Below are 22,758 nucleotides of genomic sequence, written 5' to 3'. Positions count from 1 at the left end.
AGCTCGGCCCCTGCCCCTTCCTGCGTCCTAGCCAGCTCTGCTTGGGACTGCTCTCTGGGGAGCATGGCCCCGCCTCTGACCTCTGCGCTAGGAGCTGTGCAGGCTCCATGTTAATCGTTTCTCAGTTTCTGGGATCGGGATCGTGTGTTTAGTATCCTTTGTATGTCATGTGTTGGCAAATAGTTTGTGCAGTCAGTAGTTTTGGTACTCGTCAGTCGACTGAGAGTCTGTTTTCATCTGAGGAATCTTTAGCAGTAAAGTCAGTGGTCCTATTGAGGCCCGTTTGGGAGGGATTGGAAGTCCGCTGGTGTGGCTCTGCCCCCAAGACTGTCCCTCTGGTCTTTCCCATCCTCGGGGTTTAGCTTCCCAGTGTGGAGGTCGAGGTGCAGCAGCATCTTTACTGCTCTTCAGATTGATTCTGATCCTTTTAAGGGCAGAGCTTTGAGCTTCTTTAGCTTCATGGTGTTTGAAATTCATGTATTAGGGGTGGTGGAAAGCCTGCCTGTGCCTTTGTGTGGCTGCTTGTGGTTTGTGGTGTCTGACCAGGCTTTGTCGGGGTGGCTGGGCCAGGTGAGAGCCACCTGAGTAGCTTCCCAGTCGTCTGCCCCCTGCCTGGAAAAACAGCTCCTCCGGGTGGTGAGGCCAGAGATGGCCCAAGTGCTCGGGTCTGGGGAGGGGTCATTTAAATGGGACCATCAAAGTGCAGCTTGCTGTTAGGATCCTGACCTCTTCATGTTCTGCTCGGAGCGGTTGAGAAAGCTTGGCGGCTAATAAGGTGGTAGAATGCATCGTCACAAGCAGGTTGATGTCTGAAGACAGGAGGGCATGCTTGTCCGGTGTCCTCTGAGCTCTTGTGCGGCCTCCTTTTCCAGGTGGGACGCTGGAAGCTGTGGTCAGGGGCTGGGGTGGGGCTCCATCTGCCTGCCTGTGAAGGTGTGTTGTTTATGGTTGGGATTTCACCGTTAGGTTAGGGAAAGATTGAACACACAGCGGGAAGATAAAGCTAGATGTGATTGTTTTGATTGTTTAAACATTTCTTTATAACTGTTAAGTAGTATTTACATATTTATGTACTTAAAATCCTTTTAAGTTTACTTGATGTATTAATAAATGTGTTTTATCAGAATTGTAATTTTTCATTCTGGGTTTTAGCCAATAATAGTCAGCTGTTTATACCAACCATTGAAAGCTCAACTTCAGCAATTAGAATTTTTCCATAGTTGAGGAAGTTTTTTTCTTTTCCCTTTAATGTATGTAGCCCTGAGGACGTGGAGAAGGCAATGGCAACCCACTCCAGTACTCTTGCCTGGCAAATCCCATGGATGGAGGAGCCTGGTGGGCTGCAGTCCATGGGGTTGCTAGGAGTTGGACACGACTGAGCGAATTCACTTTCATGCATTGGAGAAGGAAATGGCAACCCACTCCAGTGTTCTTGCCTGGAGGATCCCAGGGACGGGGCAGCCTGGTGGGCTGCCGTCTATGGGGTCGCACAGAGTCGGACACGACTGAAGCGACTTAGCAGCAGCCCTGAGGACACAGAGCAGGCACACTCTGAGGGGAGCAGCTGCCCTCTGCCTCTTGAGGCTGGAGGTGCCTCTGGGCGGGCTGGCTTGCCCTCCCCTCCCTCGGGCCGGTCCCTCCGCGTGGCCACTGGGCGTGGCCTCCAGGTCAGCTCTCCTCTGTATTTCTTGGTTCTCCCTCATCTAGTTTCAGCTTGCTTTGATTTCTTAGGGAGATGACGGCACCTTTCATGTCCCTCCCTCCCCTTTTATTTTTGCAAGCCTCCAGGTGTGTGTGTGTGTGTCAGGGTGGGCGAATGGAGGGTGGTGGGAGAGGGGGTGGTGGTGAGGTTTCTTCTCTGACCTGGTGGGAGGGGTCCCGGAGTGTGAGTTAAGAGAATCCCTCTGTACAGCGCCTTTGGGTTTACTTGAAGGGTGCTCAGCAATTAGCCTTTGTTGCCTTCCATGGAAGGTTTGGCCCTGCTTGGGCTCTGTGGCTCCCACGAGGACCATCGGTCAAGCTCTGAGTGGCAGCCAGCCTGGAACTGGAGTGTTGGTGCCGATGGTCCTTTCTGATCACGTGTTGTCCCCTTTGTGTGTGTGCATCAGGAACAGTGGTACTGGGGCCCAGTGCCCTCCTCAGCCTGGAAACGGGACTCAGGAGCACAGAACGGGGGAGGCTGCCCTTCCTGGCCCTGTGCCGTCTGCTGGCGATGTCCCGTCTTCCTGAGGGACGGGGAATGGGCTGTCGTGCAGCCAGGTGTCCCGCAGTGCTCCTCAGCTCGCAGGATAGTTCTTGGGGACTCGTAGCACCCCTGAGCCGCATGGCATGGGCCCCTTTCTCCCGGAGCCTGGGATGGAGCTGCTTTTTCTGGCCTTGACTCGGTGGTGCCTTCAGGGGCCTCAGACCAGCATCTCCTGCTCGGCAGCCGGGCAGACTTGCTTCCAGCAGCTGACAGCCTGTGATTTATGGCTAGAGAACATGCCCCAGGGAGGGAAGCTGGTTGCACAGCGGGCAGAAGAGCCGGCTTGGGTGGGTGGTGACTGGAAGGTGTGGTGGTTGAGAGCGATTACTGAGAAATGCGTGTGTTTGCACCTTGTGCTGTGCCGGTTTCTGGAAGAGCCCGAGCAGTCACCTCGCCTCAGACGTGCGTGCTGCATGGTCTTGCCTCTGTGTGGAGTGACTGCCTCAGTGGTCTGCAGTTGGCTCGTGTCTTATGCGTCCGTGAGAAGTGGGGCACCCTCCCCATTTAGTGGCTTGGCTGATGGCTCCTCCTGACCATCTAAAGGCCAGACGGTTTCTGTGGGCCACTTCCTCCCCTTGCTGAGGGTCACCGTCCTCTGCGCACACTGGGTTGGACCGTGTGTTTTCAGGAGGGAAGGCCGGTGAAGACGGCCCCGTTTCCTGTGGAAAAGCAAAGCAGCCAATAAAACCAAAGCCCTGGCCTCTGGTTCTTGGTCCTGTTCACCCCTTCTGTGCTTCTGAGTGCACTCACGGGAGAATCCATAACTCCTGTGACCCTTCTCTTCGCGTGTACAGAGTCTGCCCGGTGGCAGCTGTGGAGCTGGTCTGGGGCCAGGAGTAAGGAGAGGGCAGGCCGCACCGCACACCCATTGCTGTCCCTCACCTGCCTCGCATCCCTCCAGCTCTACCACGGCCTCCCCTGGAAGCCAGGCCAGGCCCTCGCATGGGACCCAGACAGCTCACACCCCAACAGTAAAGCTTACGGGACAGACGCACAGCCCCTAAACTGCTGAGCTCGTCACCAAGTATAGAATAAAAATGTGTTTTCAAAGGGGTCTCCTCGTTCTCTACTCCTAATGTGCTGAGGATTCTCCACGCATGTTGTACACGACACGTTTGCTAGAATTTGTTATGAAGCCATGTGGGCCTGGGGTTTTCTTTCTGGAAAGATTCTGCAGTACTAATTAATTTTTTTTGTTTTGTTTTGTTACATGATCCGGGTCCCTTCAGATTTTCTGTTTCAAGTCATTTCTGCTAATTTGGAATCTCATAGTTTGTCACTTTCCTTTGAGTTGTCTTACTTGTTGTCATAAAGTTTATAAAATTCCTTGGTTATCCTTTTGGTTTCTGTGGACTCTTGGGAAGTCCTTGAATTCCTGACGTTATGTATGCATGTTGTATGTGTTAGTGTGCACCTGTGTGTGTATATTAAAGTACACAACCACACACACTTGTGTTGAACTGTTTTAAATCACTCCACTGCCTCTAAATACTTCAGTGGGTGTTCCACATAATCAGCACGCTGTTTTTGAGGACTGATTTTTAAAACAAAAGTTCTTTGCCCCACATGGTAATAATTCTGTTTTGTAACTTATGTTTTAACTGGAGGAAAATTGCTTTTCAGTATTGTGTGATTTCTGCCGAAAGTGAAAGTTGCTCAGTCATGTCCGACTCTTTGCAACCCCATGAACTATACAGTCCATGGAATTCTCCAGGCCAGAATACCGGAGTGGGTAGCCTTTCCCGAATCCAGGGGCTCTTCCCAACTCAGGGATTGAACCCAGGTCTCCCGGTATGCAGGCGGATTCTTTACCAGCTGAGCTACAAGCAAAGCCCAAGAATACTGGAATGGGTAGCCTATCCCTTCTCCAGCAGATTTTCCTGACCCAGGAATCGAACTGGGGTCTCCTGCATTGCAGGCGGATTCTTTGCCAACTGAGCTATCAGGGAAGCTTCTGCCATACAGCAATGCAAATTAGCCATAATTAATACATATATCACCTCCCTCCCCTCTCTGTCTAGGTCATCACAGAGTGCCAGACTGGGATCCCTGTGTTCTCACCAGCTATGTGTTTTATATGTATCAATATATATGTTGGTATATGTGTGTGTGTGTATATATCTCCACATGTATATGTAGCGTGCATGCCTGCTAAATTGCTTCAGTCACGTCCAGCTCTTCGTGACCCTATGGACTGTAGCCCACCAGGCTCCTCTGTCCATGGGATTCTCCAGGCAAGAATGCTGGAGCGGGTTGCCATTCCCTTCTCGTATATGCAGATGTGTATGTTGATGCTACTTTCCCCGTTCTGTCCCGCACTTGCCTTCCCCCACTGTGTCCACTGGTCTGTTCTCTATATGTCTGTCTTCATCCCTTCCCTGCAAAAAATGGTTCTTCAGTACCATTTTTCTAGATTCCATATATATGCGTTAGTATAGGAGATTTTTCTTTCTGAATTCCTTCCCTTTAACAGGTTCATCTACCTCACTAGAACTGGCTCAGATTTGTCCTTTTTCATGCCCACATTGGAGAAGGCAATGGCACCCCACTCCAGTACTCTTGCCTGGAAAATCCCATGGACAGAGGAGCCTGGTGGGCTGCAGTCCATGGGGTCGCTAAGGGTCGGACACGACTGAGCGACTTCACTTTCACTTTTCACTTGCATGCATTGGAGAAGGAAATGGCAACCCACTCCAGTGTTCTTGCCTTGAGAGTCCCAGGGACGGGAGCCTGGTGGGCTGCCGTCTATGGGGTCACACAGAGTTGGACACGACTGAAATGACTTAGTAGCAGCAGCATGCCCAAATGGTAGTACTTCTGATGGTAGAAGCCCCTGGAAGAGAAGGGAGGGTGGGCACTTTGAGTTCAGTGGTGCCCAGCATGCATTCGTGTCTGCTAACCTGGCTGTGTCTGCCCGCCCTGCCGCCCCGTGTGGCGGGGTCTCCTCTCTTGCCACCCGGGCTTGGTGTGGAGCTTGGAGGGCAGGGTTCAGAGCTGTCGGTGGTTCTGGTGCTTCAGAAGTTGAGACAGAAGGTCTTCCTGGTGGTATTTTCTGCTTCACCTCCTAGAGCTGTTGGCGCGCTAGGGTGTGCTTCATGGTTTTAGAAAATTTCGGCAGAATTTGTGTTAGCAGTTATTCTTATACCAAGACATTTATTTGTGTTTTGCAGTGTATAATTGCTATCACCTTGAAAGTCGATTGAGACCTGAGTGGTTTTCCTAACTTTGTGCTTGTTGTGTTGTGGTTTTCATAACCTAGTGGCTCCGGTTCTTTGTGTGCAGCGGCACTGGCCGTGGGGATGGCCTTGTGCTCCGAGGACAGAGGGGAGGTGGTGTGTGACCACGGTGCGCTGGCGCCATGACCTGGGCTGGGCCAGCCTTGAGCACCCCTTCCCCCCAGCCCTGCTCTGCTTGGAGGAGAAGCCAGACCCTCAGTGAGGCTCCATCCTTGGCCGGGCACTCTGTCCTGGTTTGTATGTGAGGCACTTCAGAGCTGAGACCACCATGGCCAGGTTATTGTTGCGAACCCTGACATTTAGTTCTTTAAAGTTAGCAGCATCTAACAGTGGTGTGTCCTGTAAGCCTTATTGTTGGGGTCTGAACTGTCTGGGTCCCATGTGAAGAGCTGGCCTGGCTCCCTGGGGAGGCCAAGGTGGAGCTGGAGGGATGCGAGGCAGGTGAGGGCTGGCAGTGGGCTGCGAGGGGCGGCCTGCCCTCTCCTTGCTCCTGGTCCCAGACCAGCTCCACGGCCACCAGCTTGGGCCTCTGTCCTCTGAGCCAGTCCACTGGGCCTGTCCTGGCAGTCTGGGTGGGAGGCTGACGGCTGGCATTGAGAGGGTTGCTCTTGTGGCCGCCGCTGCTGGAGCAGGGTGCAGAGTGGTATGCCCGGGGCCGTGGGTGGCTCGCCTGGGAGCTTCCACATCCTGTTGAGACTCATCCGGCTGCTGGATGGCTTCCTCCTTTCTTTCCACAGAGCCACCTCCCTGACTGCTTCCAAAGTTCAACAGGAAGAAGCTCAGGGATCTGGGTGACTTTCCCACTTGTCATAAATGCAGATTGTAAAGGCAAAGATTTCAAGTGTTTGGGGAGTGGTTTACCAGTCCTGAAATGGGTATATTTCAGATGTGACCTGTGGATGTCTGGGGGTCCTTGTCCATTTATAGTGTGTGTCACGGAGGAGCGAAGTGCCCTGAACTTCCCAGTCTGATGGCTGGCTCATTGCTTTGGGGTTGCCTTGATGGGAAGAGAAGGGCAGAAAGTGCAGAGGAGCGCGTGACTTCTGCCGGGGGGCTTTGCAGCAGAGGTGCAGGGCAGGGTTGGTGTGGCGAGGATGTTTTCCCACGTGCTGGGACATGGTGGTGGAGCTGTGGGCTGCTGGCTAAGAGGTTCCTTGGTGCTTTGAGTACTGGGATGTCTTGGGCCTGTGGGTCTGAGCCCCTGTGGCCTGTTCTGTGTGCCTGCCTTGGTGCGTCCAGGGCTCCCGGGTGGTCGGTCTCCACATGAAACGCCGCTGACTGTCTGGGATGGTGTTCACCCTCTTCATCTCAACTCAGCGTAGCTCGTTGGCCGGCAGGACCTGGTGTTGGGGGATAGGGTCCAGGGAAGTCAGGCCCATGCACCTTCAGATGGTCTAAGAAGTGGTCTCCTGTGCCAGTTAAAAGCTATTCCTGAAGGAGGAGGAGTTCCTTAGCTGTTTTCTTAAAGGTGCTCAGCTTTAGAGCTCTTCGTTTAAGGGCTTGGGTACCTGTGTGAATTACCACAAGTCTTACAGACTTGCTTCCCTGGTGGCTGAGACAGTAAAGAATCTGTCTGCAATGCAGGAGACCTGGGTTCGATCCCTGGGTTGGGAAAATCCTCTGGAGAAGGAAATGGCAACCCATTCCAATGTTCTTGCCTGGAGAAGTCCATGGACAGAGGAGCTTGGCAGGCTACAGTCCATGGGGCCGCAGAGAGTAGGACACGACTGAGTGACTAACACTTTCTCTGTGCAGACTTGAAACCAGAGGGTAAAATTTCAGGTTGAGGACTTCAGGGTTTTGATGTTTTGATGGCCTGCTGGCCCCATGTGGGTGCGATGCAGGAGGGGCCCTTTCTCCTTTGCTGACTCAGGTTGAGGATGAGTTTGTGGGAGCCTTACCTTTGTGTGGGATAATTCAACCTGTAGTTCTTATCCTTTGTTACCTTCAGTTACACACCGTTCCTGGAAGCTGGTGCGATTTTTTCCTCCGTACAGGCCAGCGCCCTTACTTCAACACCGGCGTGCATCAGTGAGCCCCGCCTCAGGCTGCGTCCCTGGTTTATGCTGCCCACTCGGAATATTTTCAGTCTTGTAATTTCTTTCTTGTATAGCAAATTTTGTTACTCATGGCGAGTGTTTAGGATAAAAATTTTGGAAGATTGCAACTAGTTGTTTTGATAATTTATGTTTTAAATTTGTAAAGGTTTTTGTGATATTTTAATAGGTTTTTTGTTTTTTTTTTTTTTAGGCACAAATATTTAAACATGGAAAACGTGAAGACTGTTTACCCTACGGTAAGATTTATTTGTAAGTGAGGATGTGTTTGTGACATGAGTTTGTCCAAATTCTGATCAAATGTGTCTCACCAAGTTGATTCATAGGCACAAAAATTTGTGACTTGGTGTATTTGGATGTTGTCATAGTTTTTTTTTTTTTTTTTGGTCTTCTGTGTGTGTATGTGCGTGCGTGCGTGTGTAAGAGAGTGTATGTGTGAATAATCTAACTCTGGCCTCAGGCCTTGTACGGGAGGAGGTCTGGGTTCCTGATTGACAGGTCTTGATCCTGGGGACTTGGAATGTAGACCTAGCCCTGAGGTCTTCAGCTCACTTCTTGGGAGCCCAGCTGCATTCTTTCTGGCACCATGGCTACATCATTTGCCCTTTTTGTCTCATTCTCTTAATTTTAGATTAAACTTCAACTTATGAAAACCTATATAGTCATTCTTGCTGCGAGAAAGCTTACTACCTGGAACAAGAGAAATTTCTTAGTCTGTGCGTTAGAAGATGCGTGGATCAGATTTGGGCAGTAGAGTCTGTTTATTTCTTGACATTTTCATCATGGGACATTTTATATACACAACAGAAGAGACACTGGTATAGCGGGCGCTCATGTTTCTATCACAAGCTTCAGGTTTTTGATGCATGGGCATCCTGTTTCATCCATGCTTCCCCTCACACACCTTCCCCTCGCCCCGGACACCCTGTCATCCCACTGGCATCTGTTCACTCTTTCAAGAAACGTAATCTTGATGTCACGGTCACACCTGAGAACGTGAGCAGTCGACACTCAGCATCATCGCGTTTGTCCTCAACAGCCTTGCACACGCAGACCCCGAGTCCATCTTGAGTTACCATCAGCTGTACCCAGGCTGGTCACTGTATGACGTTTGGGTCTTTTGGGGAGTTACCCAGAAGCCATCACAACTTGGCTTGAAAACCGCCCTGCTCTTGTCTCAACACGAAACATGGTCTCGTGTGCTCTCCTCGCCTCCGCCTTCTCCGATGCTCTCCTTATTGCCCTGACCAGCCTTAGTGGCAGGGGGCCCGATCACACTGCTCCCCTGGTTGTGGAGATCCTCCCTGTTCCTACAGCCTCACACCGAAGTCTGTCTGCGTGGTCCTCGTGGCCCTTAGTGTGTGTTCCACCCACCATGCACACACCCAGCCCCTCTGCTCAAGTTGCTTCTCCCTCCCTGGGCTCCTCTGCATTCCACCTCTGGATGCCTGGTGGAGCAGGTCCAGCTCCAGTGCACTTAGTAAATGACACGAGGTGAAGGGATCTGCTCTGTGAAGCAGAGCTCAAGGGGTACAGCGTAGACGTAGGCCTTCGCACTGACTTGGAGGAGGGGGGCCTGGGAAGTGTCTGGCTTTGATGTTGTGCATGTCAGGTGGGGTTGGTGGGTTCGGGAGATCACACAAACCCTTCCCAGCAAACTGAGCAGGGTGTTCTGTGTTCGCAGCTGCCACCGTTCTCCAGTGCCTGGATGGCTGCAGGCTCCCCGACAGCAACCAGACCTTGCTCCGGAAGCTCGGGGTGAAGCTCGTGCAGCGGCTGGGCCTGACCTTCCTGAAGCCCCGGGTGGCCAGATGGAGGTTGGTGGATGGAGCGGTGACCGTGCAGCCAGGGTGTCTGGAGGCTGGTGTGGGGCCCAGGGCTTCAGGCTGCTGGGCACAGTGGGCTAATCATGTGTCCTCCTGCTTCCATTCTTTTCCCCCAGTCCCAAGAGCATTTCTGATTTTGAAAGGAACAGCTTTTCTTTGGGTAATTTTTGACTTCACATCTTCCAGGTAGAATTTTGAAGTGGGGCTGATGAGAGGGAAAGCTTGCCTCTCGTTCTGAAAGTGCCTGTCCTAGTGTAGGGCAGCGTCACTGGCAGGTAACACCGCAGGGGAGGCTCTATTCTGGTCATTTCAGTCCGGGTTTCAGGCTCACTCCTCAGGGTTTACTCAGAGCTGTCTCTTCCTGAGAATGGAAAAGATGTCTTAGTGGTCCAAGTGGCTCCCGTGAAACAGCTTGTTCTATTGTGCTGGGGTACTGTGTTTTTAACAGTCTTCAATAGTTTTTTAAAATTAATTTATTTTATTTGGAGGCTAATTACTTTACAATATTGGAGTGGTTTTTGCCATACGTTGTCATGAATCAGCCATGGGTGTACATGTGTTCCCCATCCTGAACCCCCCTCCCACCCAGTTTTCAGTTTTATTTCAAGTATTAATATGTGTGTTTTGGGAGGAATTATTTGATTATGAGGAATCATTGATTATGTTTCCAGTTATAGGAAATTGCAGAGAAGTGTGTTATATATTAGGGATGTTTTACTAAAATACCTTTTGAGTATTCTGTATATTGTAAGTATGTTCTGTAAGTTGTTTATGAGACTAATATTAGTGTCTTCTTTCCAGATGCTGTAAAAGATTAACATTCTGTACTGTGTTAGCGTTCCCCTGAGAAACAGAACCAGTGTAGGAGTGGGTGTGTGTGTATGTGTGTTAAGAGACACAAGGAATTGGCTTGTGGTTGTGAGTGTCCAGATCTGGTAGGCTTAGAGACGCAGGAGGCGCTGACGTTTCAGTCTGAGTCTGAAGGCAGGAAGAATCCCTCACTGAGGGGAGAGTGATCCAGGCTGTGGTCCCCGGCCTTCCCCAGACTGGGCAAGGCCCACCACACTGGGGAGAGCAAGCTGCTTTACTCAGCCCACAAGGTAAACGTTCATCTCACCTAGAGTCACCCACAGAGACACACCCAGAATAACCTTTGGACAAATATCTGGGCCCTGTGACCCGGCCAGCTTGGCACATTCGAGTGAACCGCCGCAAGTACTCTAGGCATTGACTCGGGAAGGAGAGGAATTCAGCATCACACTTCCGTTGTTCAGGCTGTCCCTCCCTGGACACTGAGTGTGATCATTAAACGTGGTGGCTTCAGTCTTCCGTCGGGTTGTTTGCTTTCTCTCTCTTCCATCTTTCTTTCCATTTTATCCCCTCTGATGCCCTTGCACGTTCTCTTGTAGATTCGTTCCCTTTTTGGTGTTCGTCCCCTTAGGAGGAGTGAGTCTGTCTGGCAGGCGGGTAACTGGCTGCACTGCCCCTCTTGCTGTCTTGCTATCTGCCCGGGCCTGGTCAGTTCCTCCCACTGGGATGCGGCCCTTGCTCCTGCAGCAGCCGCTCGTGTCTACGTGTGGCCTTTCAGTCCCCCCTACTGGACCCACACTTCAGTGACTGCCCAGTGGTACATGGGTACCTCTGGATTCTGGCTCTTGGCCTCTTACCTGCTCTCTGATGGCATGTCTGGATCTTAACATGCCTCACAGTTGCCTGAGGATTCAGGGAGACGTATGCAGAATTTGGGGGGCTTTCTCAGGTCTCCTTCCTCTAGTGTCTGTCCCCACTTAGTAGCCATCTCATCACGATTTTTTTTTCCTGCCCATCAGGACAGTGGCTCTCTGCTTGGGCTCTCCTTTCCTGTGCTGTGGTTTAGAAAGTTCATCTGGGAGGAAGCAGAGGGGACAGTGGGTGCGCCTGAGGGCTTCTCTGCTGTGAGGGCTTGGAGCCTTGCCGTGGGTGTCTTGTGCCTGCCAGCGCTGCTTTATACACTTTGTCTAGGTCAGTGGTTAAGGCGGGAGGGAGAGTCCAGTGGCAGCCTTTCTGGTCTCTGGTTGCTGGACAGTGATGAGGACTTTCCCTGTGAGGTGGTGAGCACATGTCCTCACTGGAGGAGAGCAGCGGCAGAGTTGGCAATTGTCACCACGTGCCTGCTGCTTGCTGGGCGCTTTATGAGCACGGTCCTGTGGCGCCTGGTGACCTTCTCCCTGATTCAGTTGCCTGTTGCTGCTCTGATTCTTTTGCATTTTTTCCCCCAGCCCAGGCAGTTGTCAGACACCCTCTGGGTGACCTGCAATGTGGACTCAGTTCTGAGTCTGTGTCCGTGGAGACGGCACCGGATCCCACGGATGAAGGGCTCAGCCCCCACGACTGTCTCTCCCACCTCAACCCCGCCCCTCACTGCTTGCAAGTCCCAGTTGTCACCTGTGCTTCTGACAGTTGGGCTATGGGTTGGGAGTTCCCACTACCCCCTTGTTGGGTTTGATAATTTGCTAGAGTGGCTCACAGAACTCAGAAATATTGTATTTACGAGATTATTGGTTTGTTGCAAAAGGCTCAGGAATAATCAAGTGGAAGAGATGCCGAGGGCAGGGCTCAGGGAGAGGGCATGGGGCTTCCGTGGGTTTTACTGGAAGCCTCATTGCATAGTCACGGTTGATTCTGTCACTGGCCATTGGTGGTTGATTGACCTTCCATCCTGGGAACTGCCCCATGGAATCTAAGGCCTCAAGGCCACAGCTAACAGTGTCCAGGTTGCCTCTATCTCCAAAGCCCCAGTTATCTCTTACCGGACTTGGCCTTAGGCTACGGCCCCTAGTCCATGCTGTAACTCAGCCTGTCACCGTTTATGCCCTAGGCCCTGTCCTGAGATGGAGCTGCCCCAGAGTCAGGCCCAAGCGTGCCTGCGGCTTCCAGGAAGGGAGGCGGTGTTCATGGGCCTGCTCTGCACAGGCCCTGGTCTGAGTGCTTTGTGCACATGCTCCCATCTGGCCTCATTTTACAGACAGGGAAACTGAGGCAACCAGAGGTTTGGGGACTGTGCTGTGGGACCCTTCACAGCGCCGTGGGAGATAATGCTGGTGACCTCAGTTTGTGGAGGAGGGGGGTGTGGTGGGCAGGAAGTAGTGAGAGCCATTCAGGAGCAGGCTCTGTGGGAGCTGGAGAGGACCAGCTGTGGCCCCTGGGGTGCAGAGAGCAGTGTCTGGCCCAGGGGCGGGGTGGGACTATACTCAGCTGGGACCTGGAGGTGGAGCCTATGGAAATAGGGCCAAGGCCACTGGGCTCGAGCACGCCTTTCCTGCCATCTCGGTCGCGCACATGTTTTTGAGGTCAGCCCTCAGACACGTGAGGGTTTCTGAGTCCTCTAGAGGGTGAATCTGTTCTGAAGCTCAGATGAGGTGGTCATCTTTCCTTGACAGTCCATGCTGGCAACTGTTATTGCTCCGTTTCCTTCCTGTCTATCCCATCCCTGGAAAGCACATGGAATTTTCACAGTGATGCTATTCATAAATTGCCGATTCAGTTGGGATTTTCTAGCTCCAAGGTGTCCCAGTGGGTCTGAGGTTCATTTGCTCCTTGCAGGTACCAGCGGGGCTGCCGCTCCTTGGCTGAGAGCTTACAGCATTCCATTCAGAATCCCAGAGAGCCCATGACACAGGCTGAGACCCCCGACAGCGACGGAGAGGATGACGTCCCCGCGGAGGTGGAGAGTGTGATCGGTGAGTGCGGGCCGCCTCATCTCCACCTGCAGGGCACCCAGTTTGACCTCTGGTCTCTGCAGGGCTGGAGGAGAAGCTGGGGGTTCCTGCACCCGCAGTCCCTGTTGCCCTCTGACGCGGCCTAGGTTGCTGTGGTCAGGGTGCACGTGTGTGTACACCGCCACAGGCTCCGTCCTGCCTCTCTGTCCAGTTCTGTGCTGCCTCTGCTCTCCAGCAGGGCCTCCACTGACCGGCCTGCAAGGCCTGTCGTGCTTACGAGGCCTCTGTGCAGCCTCTCCTAGTGGCTGACCGTTCCCAAGACCCGGTCCCCAGGAGAACTGCTCTCTGCAGCCTCCAGCAGACACTTGTTTTTTCTGGGCCGCCTCCCTCTCTCGTGCTCTCCGCCCAGTGCCTGTGAGGATGGGTGGATGTACATTTTAGGAGCTATGGCAGAAGTTGGTCTTAAATGATGATTTGAAAACACACAGGAAGAAATGTCCTTTTCTTGTGATTAGACTTAAGGTTCTCCCTGTAATTCCCTTCATGGTACTGTTTGGAGTGGCATGCAGGGTGGGTTACCTTACAGCTGGGAACTGAGAGCTCAGCTCGAATTCCGGGTGCTTCCATGAGGCTTACAGACTGGCCTTCCTGTGTTCTTCCAGAGCAGCTGCTGGTTGGGCTGAAGGACAAGGACACGATCGTGCGGTGGTCTGCGGCCAAAGGGTAGGTGCCCGATTCAGGCCGGGGCTGGGCTAGGGGCTGGCAGCTTATTCCCCAGATGCTCATCGGTCTGCGGGGTCTTCTTAATCATGAAGAACTTCTTGTGCAATTTGATAGCTGTGGGCAGCTCTGAGAGTTTTAAAGGGTAGACTGATTTTTTTCCCCTAATTTATATTTATTGCTTTATGTCCTAATTTTCAAGAACATTGCTGAGGTTGGTCAGCAGCTCCTTCATTTTTTTGCATTTTTGGCTGGAGTGAGCCACATTTGCCTTTTTTTAACCTTCAGGTGTTCCTTTTCTTACTCGTCCATGTCCTCATCACCGTGACCCTCACTTCCTGCCCCCATGGCCAGGGGTACACCCCTCATGTAGAAAGGGGTGCTGCACAGCCCCACTTAATCCCAGAGTCTGGCATCTCCCCTCTGCTGTGCCTGAGGGAACAGCCAGCAGAGGTGCCCAGGCCCACCCAGGTGGGCCAGAGGGGCATGGGGGACAGAGTACAAAGGAAATGGTTATGGGGAAAATTAAAATTGATGGAAGTGCTGGTGGGCCCTCCCCTGAGGGTTCTGGGTTTCTGTGTCAACTAATTCATGTAGCAAGCACCAGGTAAAGGAGGTTCACATGGAGGCTTTTGGGTAACTTTGAGGCCCAGAGTCTTGTCTGCTTGGAATGTGATGGGCTGGGAGGGTGAGTCTTCCTCGGGTGCTGCTGGCCGGGACACAACCCAGGCAGGTGACCTTGTGGGAGCCAGCCCAGTTGGCATCCAGCATGGGGCTGGGACAGCCTGCCGGGCAGACCTTGGTGGCCTGAGCTGGGAGCTTTGACTGTCCGAGACAAACATGTGCCGTGTGGGTTCCCCAGATACCTGTCCTGTGTTCATGTCAGTGTGATGGGCCCCCTGATGGGGCAGGTGGCCTTTGTGGAACAGACTCAGCCACTTTGCCCTTCTCTGGAGGGAAGGACAATCTCTCGGGACGTTCCTAGTGTAGCATGGGCCCTCGACGGGCTGGTGATGCTGACAGATGCTGACGTTGCTTTTCCTTTTCAGAATTGGTAGGATGGCCGGAAGACTGCCCAAAGAGCTGGCGGATGACGTGACCGGGTCGGTGCTGGACTGTTTCAGGTGTGTGGGGAGATCACAGTGGGAGGCGTGTTTCTGGGGCACGTGAGGCTGACCCAGGACTTCGACTCTTTCTCTGGAGATCTGAACATGGCTGTCGTCTCCAGTTGGTTTGCAGTACTTTATCTCGTTAGCTGACTGATATTTTACAAACTTACTAAGAGTTTTAGTGATGCTTTCACCCCAGTGGGTGGACGTGTGCTCTGGGTCCCAGGGGGACAAGCTGGCATGGTGCTGGGGTCTCAGGCTCTCTTGTATTTTCAGTTTCCAGGAGACGGACAGTGCCTGGCATGGCGGGTGTCTGGCGCTGGCGGAACTGGGCAGACGAGGCCTGCTGCTCCCTTCCCGGCTCTCAGACGGTGAGTGTGAAGCTCAGTTTGTGTGTGCACCTTGGGGTGCTCCATCCAGCCCCCTCCTGGCATGGCCCACTCCCTGGAGTGACGTGAGCATCGTGAGTGTTGCAGGAGAGAGCCTTCTAGGCCTTTGTCCTTAGGCTTCTTTCTCACGTAGGCCTTCCTGAGGCCCAGTGTCTCTCCTCCCTTCTGTGCAGTTTCAGTATCCTGTTGGTCCCGATTTGGAGTGTTGTGAGCTCTTGTGACGTCTGGGATTGTCTGGTCCCCCAGAACCAGTTTCACCCTCGTGGGGGTGCTGTCGCCCATTAAGAATGTGTGCATGGCCGTGGTTCTTCTCCTACAGTGACATCATGGTTCCTGGGAGCAAGACTCACGCCAGTGAGGGGATCGGGGGGGAGGGAGCTCGCAGTGGGCCTGAGCAGGGGGACAGCGTGGCGGGTGCAGACGGACCACTGATTTCGAGGCCTGCATGTCCTAGCTCTCGGACCCAGCCGCATGGAGGTGCAGCCTGGGACCAAGGCCACAGGAAGCTTGTCTGTGGTGGGTGGGGATGTCCCTGGGAGCAGTGGTGCCTGTGGATAAAAGGGACGGATACCTGTGAGGGATGAAGAGGGCCCTTTGCTGGAGTGTGTCTCCACAGGTGCCACGCACCCTGGGGATGACTTCTGTCCAGAGCGGGGACATCTGTGCAGAGAAGGCGCTGGTCAGCAGCCAAGCGGTGGGGTTGCTGCAGGTGCTGGCTGTGCGCCCACTGTTGTGAGGCGCGTGCAGAGCTCCTTGACCCTTGATTTCTGTGGGCTCTTTCAGCTTATTTTTGTAGCAGCTTTACTGAGATATAATTCACATTAACATATTGTAAACTTCACCCAATTAAAGAATTCAATTCAGTAGTTTTTAGTACATTTATAGAGTTGTGCAACTGCCACCATCTGAGTCTGATTTCACTGTTCCTCAAAGAAACCCTGTACTCAGGAGAAGTCTTTCCCCATCTTCCCTCAGCACCCCCAGTCCTGGGCACCCGCTGATGTCTTTCTGTAACTGCCTTTTCTGGATGCTTCATGTAAATGGGATCTCCCATAGTGGTCTTGGTGTTGACCTCTTTCACTGAGCGTAGTTTCTAACTTCACCCCCACTGTACCGTGTAGCAGTGGTACTTCATTCCTTTCTGTGGCTGAATAATATTCCATGGTATGGTTTATGAATCCTCTCATAGTTGGGGCGTTTGGGTTTTCACCCTGGGCTACTGTGGGTAATGCTGCCCTGAACATTTGTGCACAAGTGTTTGTGTGGCCGGGTGCGTTCTCATCCTCCAATCCCTAGGTGTAGACCTAGGAGTAGAGGTGATGGGCCAACGCTAAACCTGCCTTCCACTTCTTGAGGAACTGCAGACTTCTCCAAGATGGTTGTTCCATGCGCCACCACTTGACGTTCCTACCAGCTGCGTAGAGGGTTCCAGTTTCCCCATCCTCTCCAACTCTTGTGTTTCTCTGTTTTTTTTTTTTTTAATAACCATCCTAGTGGGTGTAAAGTGCTATCTTACTGTGGTTTTGATTTGCATCTCAACTGTGTTGAGCATCTTTTCATGTGCTTTTTGACCATTTGGCTATGTTCATTGGAGAAATGTATGTTCAGGTACTTTGTTAATTTAAAAAATCGGGCTGTTTGTCTTTCTATCGTTGTGAGTTCCTAATGAATATAAGCCTTTTATCAGACACATGATTTGTGGATATTCTGTCTCCTCTGTGGTTGCCTTGTCACTTTGCTGATGGAGCTTGATGCACTGAAGCCGTGTTAACTCACCAGTTTTCTCTTTCGTTGCCTGTGCCCCTGGCTGCATATCTAAGAAGTCATTGCCTGCCCTCAGGCCACGGAGATGCACTGCTGTACTTTTATTTGCTCTCGTTCCACCCTAAGTGACTTACACATTTACTTGTGAAAATAGACGTGTGAGAGTGTGTGTGCGCGTGCGTGAGGGTGTCATGGGTCGAGAGGAAGTCTCTGCCTCTGTGGTGCCGATTCCAGTTTAACTTGAAGGAGACCAGAGTTCTCACTGCTTCTCACGCCTGAGGCCGGCTGGCACAGTGTACGTGTCTGTCATAGATCATGACGTCAGCAGCCTCCACCAGCCGCAAGCAGCCAGAGTGAGAACATAGAGTGGTGGATGAAGTGCATTGCTGCAGACGAATGTATTGTAGATGGAAAGTGTCAAAATGGGGCCCAAAAACTGTGAGACGTCACACGTGGGGAGTTGGCCTGTGGTCTTAGGTGCTGGCCGCCTCCTGCCTGTGGTGCCCTCCAGATGAGCCAAGCCTTTCCACAGACCCTTCGTGTGGCTGGTGGGTTGCGGAGCTGTGCTGTCTCCTGCCTCGGACGGGTTGTGCAGGCAGCTGCGGTCTTATCCTGGAGCAGGCTCCAGAGGTGACAGGTCTAACACCATTCGCTTTCCTTCAACCCATTCTCCTGCTCCTCAGACTGGGCCGTTTGAATTGCCCTGTCTTCAAGTTCTCTGATCCTTCCTTCTATCTGCTCAAACCTGCAGGTTGTTCTCCTTCCTCAGCTGAATTTTTCATTTCATTGGCTATATTTTCAGTTCTAGAATTTCTCTGTAGTCTCTTTTACAGCCTGTGTCTTTATTGACACTCCATGTTTGTACAGACATTGTTCTCTTGTTTCCTTTAGCTCTTGGAGCATATTTGAGATAATTGATTCAGAGTCAGTGTCTTGTAAGACACCGTCTGGCCTTCCTCAGAGGTGGTTTCTGTCAACTTCTTTTTTTTTTTCACTGTGACTGTACCATAGTTTTTTGTTTCTTTGTATGCTTTGTTACTGTTTTATTGAAAACCGGGCACTCTGACATATGATGTGGTAACTCTAGAAATTGAGTTCTGCCTTGTCCGAGGTTTGCTTTGCTTGCTGTTGAAGCTTGTTTAGCCGTCTCTTTATTTAGTGACTTTTTCCCAGACTTTTTTTTTGCAATGACTTTATTCCTTGTTTGGTCACTGAGGTCTCTCTTCTGTTGCTTTAGTGTATCGCCAGTGACCTAACAGAGGTTTCTTAGATGCTGAAATTTAGTAGCCTCTTTGTTCGCTAAGCACCCTGTTGATTGATGCAGGGTATTTTTTTTTTATTAGATTCCAGAGTGCTGAAAAGCTAGATTCTGCTTTTACCAGCTTACTGGTTTCCTTGGTAGAGGGACCAATTCGTGGAGTCCCCTACAGCCATATTCTGTGACATCATCCAAAAACCAGCATCTGAATAGCATTCCAGTGTTACTCTGGGTCCTCTGAGAAGATGTGGACACCAAGACAGGATTAAGTGTGCAAGTTATTTTATTAGGAAATGTTGGGAAGGCTGGCAGAGCCACCATCCAACCCCAAGAGCTGCGGGGCTGGGGTGTGGGTGGCGGAGTCCTGGTGGGCTGTGTGGTCTCAGGAAGGGCTTCTAGGGGAGTGGGGGTCCTCAAGCCAAAGTCAGCCTCAGACACATTCTCAGCTTCCTGGGATGGTCTGCAAGGCATGGCTGCTGCCCTGCCTCCTTGGTGGAGTCGCCATGGGGCCTGGGGTCAGCCTGTGCCTGTGGGTGAGTCCTGCCTTGGCCACAGCCTTCGTGTGCAGAGTGCTGACCTCACTTGTCTCCTTACTGCCCCCTCTCCATGGGCCTGTGTGCCTGGCTTTCCTTCTCCACTGCTCCTGACCTCTCCTAGCACTTTCTTGTTCTCCTGACTACTATGCGCTTTACTGATTTTTAACCTGTGTGCAATCTTGAACTCTTGGACATTCCAGCCTGTAAGAAAAGTGATAGCCGTATTGAGACGCCTCTGGCTTAGTGTGTGGAGTAGGGGTTGTGTTTTTCTGTATCAAAATGTTTTTCTCCTTGAGTGAAAGTGTGTGCATACTTCATTTCATACTCACTCCTCTCCCTGTCTTGGGAGTTGGGGGCATTTTGGTTGAAGGTTAAACCAGGGGTAGAGGTAGATGGCTGTGGGCTGCTGGTAAGACTGTTACAAAGCAGGTTGTCAGTATTTTTGTTTCTTCAATGTGAATACAAGGATCCTTTTTAGAAGTTATTTTCAGCATTACTAGGATGTGTAGTTCACCTAACATACAGTTTACCTATTATAAGTGTCTGATTCAGTGGCTTTGGTTTGTTACATTATCGATTTTCAAAAAAACATTTTAGAATAAATATGACATCAATTCAGTTCAGGCGCTCAGTTGCATCTGACTCTTTGCAACCCCATGGACTGCAGCATGCCAGGCCTCCCTGTCCATCACCAACTCCCAGAGTTTACCCAAACTCCTCTCCATTGAGTTGGTGATGTCATCCCACCATATATGACATAAACTTGCCATGTTAACTATTTTCAAGTGTACAATGCAGTGGCATTAACTACATTTACGGTGTTGTATAACCATTATCATCACCATCTATTTCCAAATTTTTTTTATGTTCCCAGACAGAAACCATGTCCTCCTAAACACTTAACTCCCGCTCCCTTCCCCTCCCCTCAGCCTCTGACACGCACAAGTCTGTCTGCCTCTGTGAGTCTGCTGCTCCGGGGACCTCATATAAGTGGGATTGTGCAGGATTGTCCTTTGTGTCCTACTTACTTTGTTCAGGATTCCAAGGTTAAGTTCAATTTGTAGCTCATGCCGAACTCTTTATGGCTGAGTAACAGTCCCCTGTGTGTATGGATGGCCTGTTATTTACGTCTTCATCTGCCAGTAGATTTTTGGGTTATTTCTGTCTTTTTACTATTTTGAATGATGCTGCCGTGAACACTGGGTGCCTGCATCTGTTTGAATCCCGGTTTTCATTGCTTTTAGGTGTATGTCTAGGGGTGAAATTGCTGGTTCACATGGTAATTCTGTATTAAAATCTTTGAAGACTTACCGCATTTTATACATGAAGGTCAGAGAGCTCTGGAGCTGGGTTATATGTGAATGAAGAAAGGTACTGTCATTGATATATCAGCAAGACGGAATTTCTTTTTGCTGTTGTTGCTAAGATCTAAGAACCCACTGTGCTTGTAGAGGTAGTTGCAGAGAGCCTGCGTGGTTTCTGTGGCTGTACGTGTGCAGATGACCTTTTGGAGGAATTCCCTTAGGCGGGTTAATTTCATGGGGCTGCAGGCACATGTGGCTCCACCGTGAACATCTGCAGGCAGCGCCGGGGCTCCCTGACTTGTGTGGCTGCAGGACTCTGAGCAGTCGTTAATGGTCTCCGTTTCTTCTTACTGTCATTTAAGATGGTGGTGGACATTCTTGGGTGAGCTTAGAATCTCTGGGTCCCCAAAACGGTTTTATGTTCTTGCCTGTAAGGCACGAGGTGAGAGCTTATCTCTAGGGCCTGAGGCTTTGGGCCCCAAGCCTAGAACAGCTTCTGACCCTCTGCTTCCTGCAGGGTGTGGACTTGCTGGAAAGCACGGGTACCCTGTTTTTGGTCTTTGTCAAAGCACATTGGTATACAGAAACACAGGAGCCCAGGCTTGCCAGTGAAGGCTGCGCATGTGTGCGTTGGTTTCGGGTCACGACAGCACGTGTGTTGGATCGGTGGTGTGGGCCAGGGATGCATAGGCCATCCTGGATGATCTGTAACAGTTGGTAACAGCGGCTTCCTATTTACCTTAAGAGAATCAAGACCAGCTCTGCATCCCTGTTGCGGGATGGTGGTGTTCAGTCGCTAAGCTGTGTCTGACTCTTGAGACCCCATGGACTGCAGCATGCCAGGCTTTCCTGTCCTTCACTATCTCCCGGAGTTTGCTCAGACTCATGTCCATTGAGTCAGTGATGCCATCCAACCATCTCATCCTCTGTCATTCCTTTCTCCTCCTGCCCTCAATCTTTCCCACCGTCAGGGTCTTTTCCAATGAGTTGGCTCTTCGCATCAGGTGGCTAAAGTATTGGAGTATGTGAGTTGGTATCAGTGGTTTTATATAAATTTAACTTGCTAGAAAGCAGGTTGTTTGCCATACTGAATAGTGTCATTTTTTTTTTAATAAGCAGATTTTAAATTTATTTTTATTTATTTATTTATTTTTGGGCAACACTGGGTCTCCATTGCTGCCCGTGAACTTTTCTCCAGTTGTGGCAGGCAGGGCCGCTCTCTCATTGCAACACACGGACTTCTCATTGCAGTGGCTTCTCTTATTGCGGAGCACGGGCTCGTGGGCTCGTGGGCTCCAGCAGTTGCAGTGTGTGGGCTCTAGAAAGCAGGCTTAGTCGTTCTGGTGACGGGCTTAGTTGCCCCGCAGCATGGGCTCTTCCCGAACCAGGGATCAAACCCGTGTCTTAGCGGGCAGGTGGAGTCTTAACCCCTTGATCCTCAGGGAAGTCCTTGTTATTTAAAACAGATTTCTCGTAAAAACTATTTGTTTGGCTGTACCAGGTCTTAGTTCCAGCATGTGGGATCTAGTTCCCTGACCCAGAGACTGAACCCAGGCCTCCTGCCTCGGAAGCAGAGTCTTAACCACTAGACTGCCAGGGAAGTCCCATGAATGCTGTCGTTTTAACAGAAAGCCTCTGCATCACTGCTTGGGATGTGTCTGGTGGGATCCAGGCATCATGATGCCTTGGAATACACCACACTCCATCTAAAATGCAGGGACCATATCCTTCGTCTCCTTGAACTTGTATTTCCATTTACTTTTCCCAGAGGATCTTTTCCTAATGTAACATGTTTCTGTGCTTGAGAATCTTCTGTTGACCTCTCTGTCAAGTGTCTTCAGCATGAGGATGTCTGTACGCAGACATCAGCTCTTCACGTTTTGTTCTGCCAAAAGAGACTAATTGTTTAAGAAGTTTTCTACATTGAGTTTTTACAGAATTAGTTATTAGTATAATCTTGATCAAAACAGCTGAAAATAATATCTTATTGAAACACAACTATTAACCAGCTGGATTTTTTGTTCAGGCTGTCTTTCTGTGGTATGAATCCGCCTGCCAGCACAGGAGATGGGGATTTGATCGTTAGGTTGGATAGATCTCCTGGAGAAGGAAATGGCAACCCACTCCTGTATTCTCGCCTGGGAAATCCATGGACAGAGGAGCCTGGCGGGCTACAGGCCATGAGTTTGCAAGAGTCGGACACAACTTAGTGACTAAACAGTCTTTCGGTGAATAGTGCTTATATCTAGAACAAGGCAACTTTTTATTTAAAGCTTTTACGGTTTTGGCTGTAAGCACTGAGAAGCCTTGTTATACGTGCATGGCACTGGGAACGGCAGGTGTTAGCTTTAGCAGCGCTTCTTCTCATTGGATGGCTCTGTTGGGACTGCCCCTGTGTTGGTCAAAGTTGTGTTGAAGCCTCCCGTCTTGTGGAGAGAGCTCACTCAGTCCAATCAGCTTAGCTCCATGCCACCGTTTCTAGGCCCTTTCTTGACCCCCTCTCCCCACACGTTGTGTTTTTGAGAGGCACCCTCTGAACAGTGGGGAATGGCCTTTGTGAAGGGTGAGGGGCCCTGTGGCTTTTTAGGCAGTGGCTTAGGAAACTGAGGCCCTGGG

General features: G+C 51.1%; 1 protein-coding gene across 1 annotated transcript in view; it reads left to right on the top strand.

Moving 5' to 3' along the window:
• Positions 1–22,758, top strand: part of TBCD (tubulin folding cofactor D) — a 139,918-nt gene that overhangs the window by 26,048 nt on the left and 91,112 nt on the right. Inside the window, exons 8-13 of the mRNA XM_068977499.1 lie at positions 7,732–7,777; positions 9,223–9,355; positions 12,947–13,083; positions 13,725–13,785; positions 14,832–14,906; positions 15,168–15,262. Of these exons, the coding sequence (XP_068833600.1) occupies positions 7,732–7,777; positions 9,223–9,355; positions 12,947–13,083; positions 13,725–13,785; positions 14,832–14,906; positions 15,168–15,262 (547 nt within the window). The remainder of the gene's footprint in view (positions 1–7,731; positions 7,778–9,222; positions 9,356–12,946; positions 13,084–13,724; positions 13,786–14,831; positions 14,907–15,167; positions 15,263–22,758) is intronic.

The sequence above is a fragment of the Capricornis sumatraensis genome, chromosome 8 (genome assembly GCF_032405125.1).
Source record: "Capricornis sumatraensis isolate serow.1 chromosome 8, serow.2, whole genome shotgun sequence".
NCBI lineage: Eukaryota > Metazoa > Chordata > Mammalia > Artiodactyla > Bovidae > Capricornis > Capricornis sumatraensis.
Note: the sequence above shows the minus strand (reverse complement) of the source record. Positions and strands in the feature narration are given on the sequence as shown.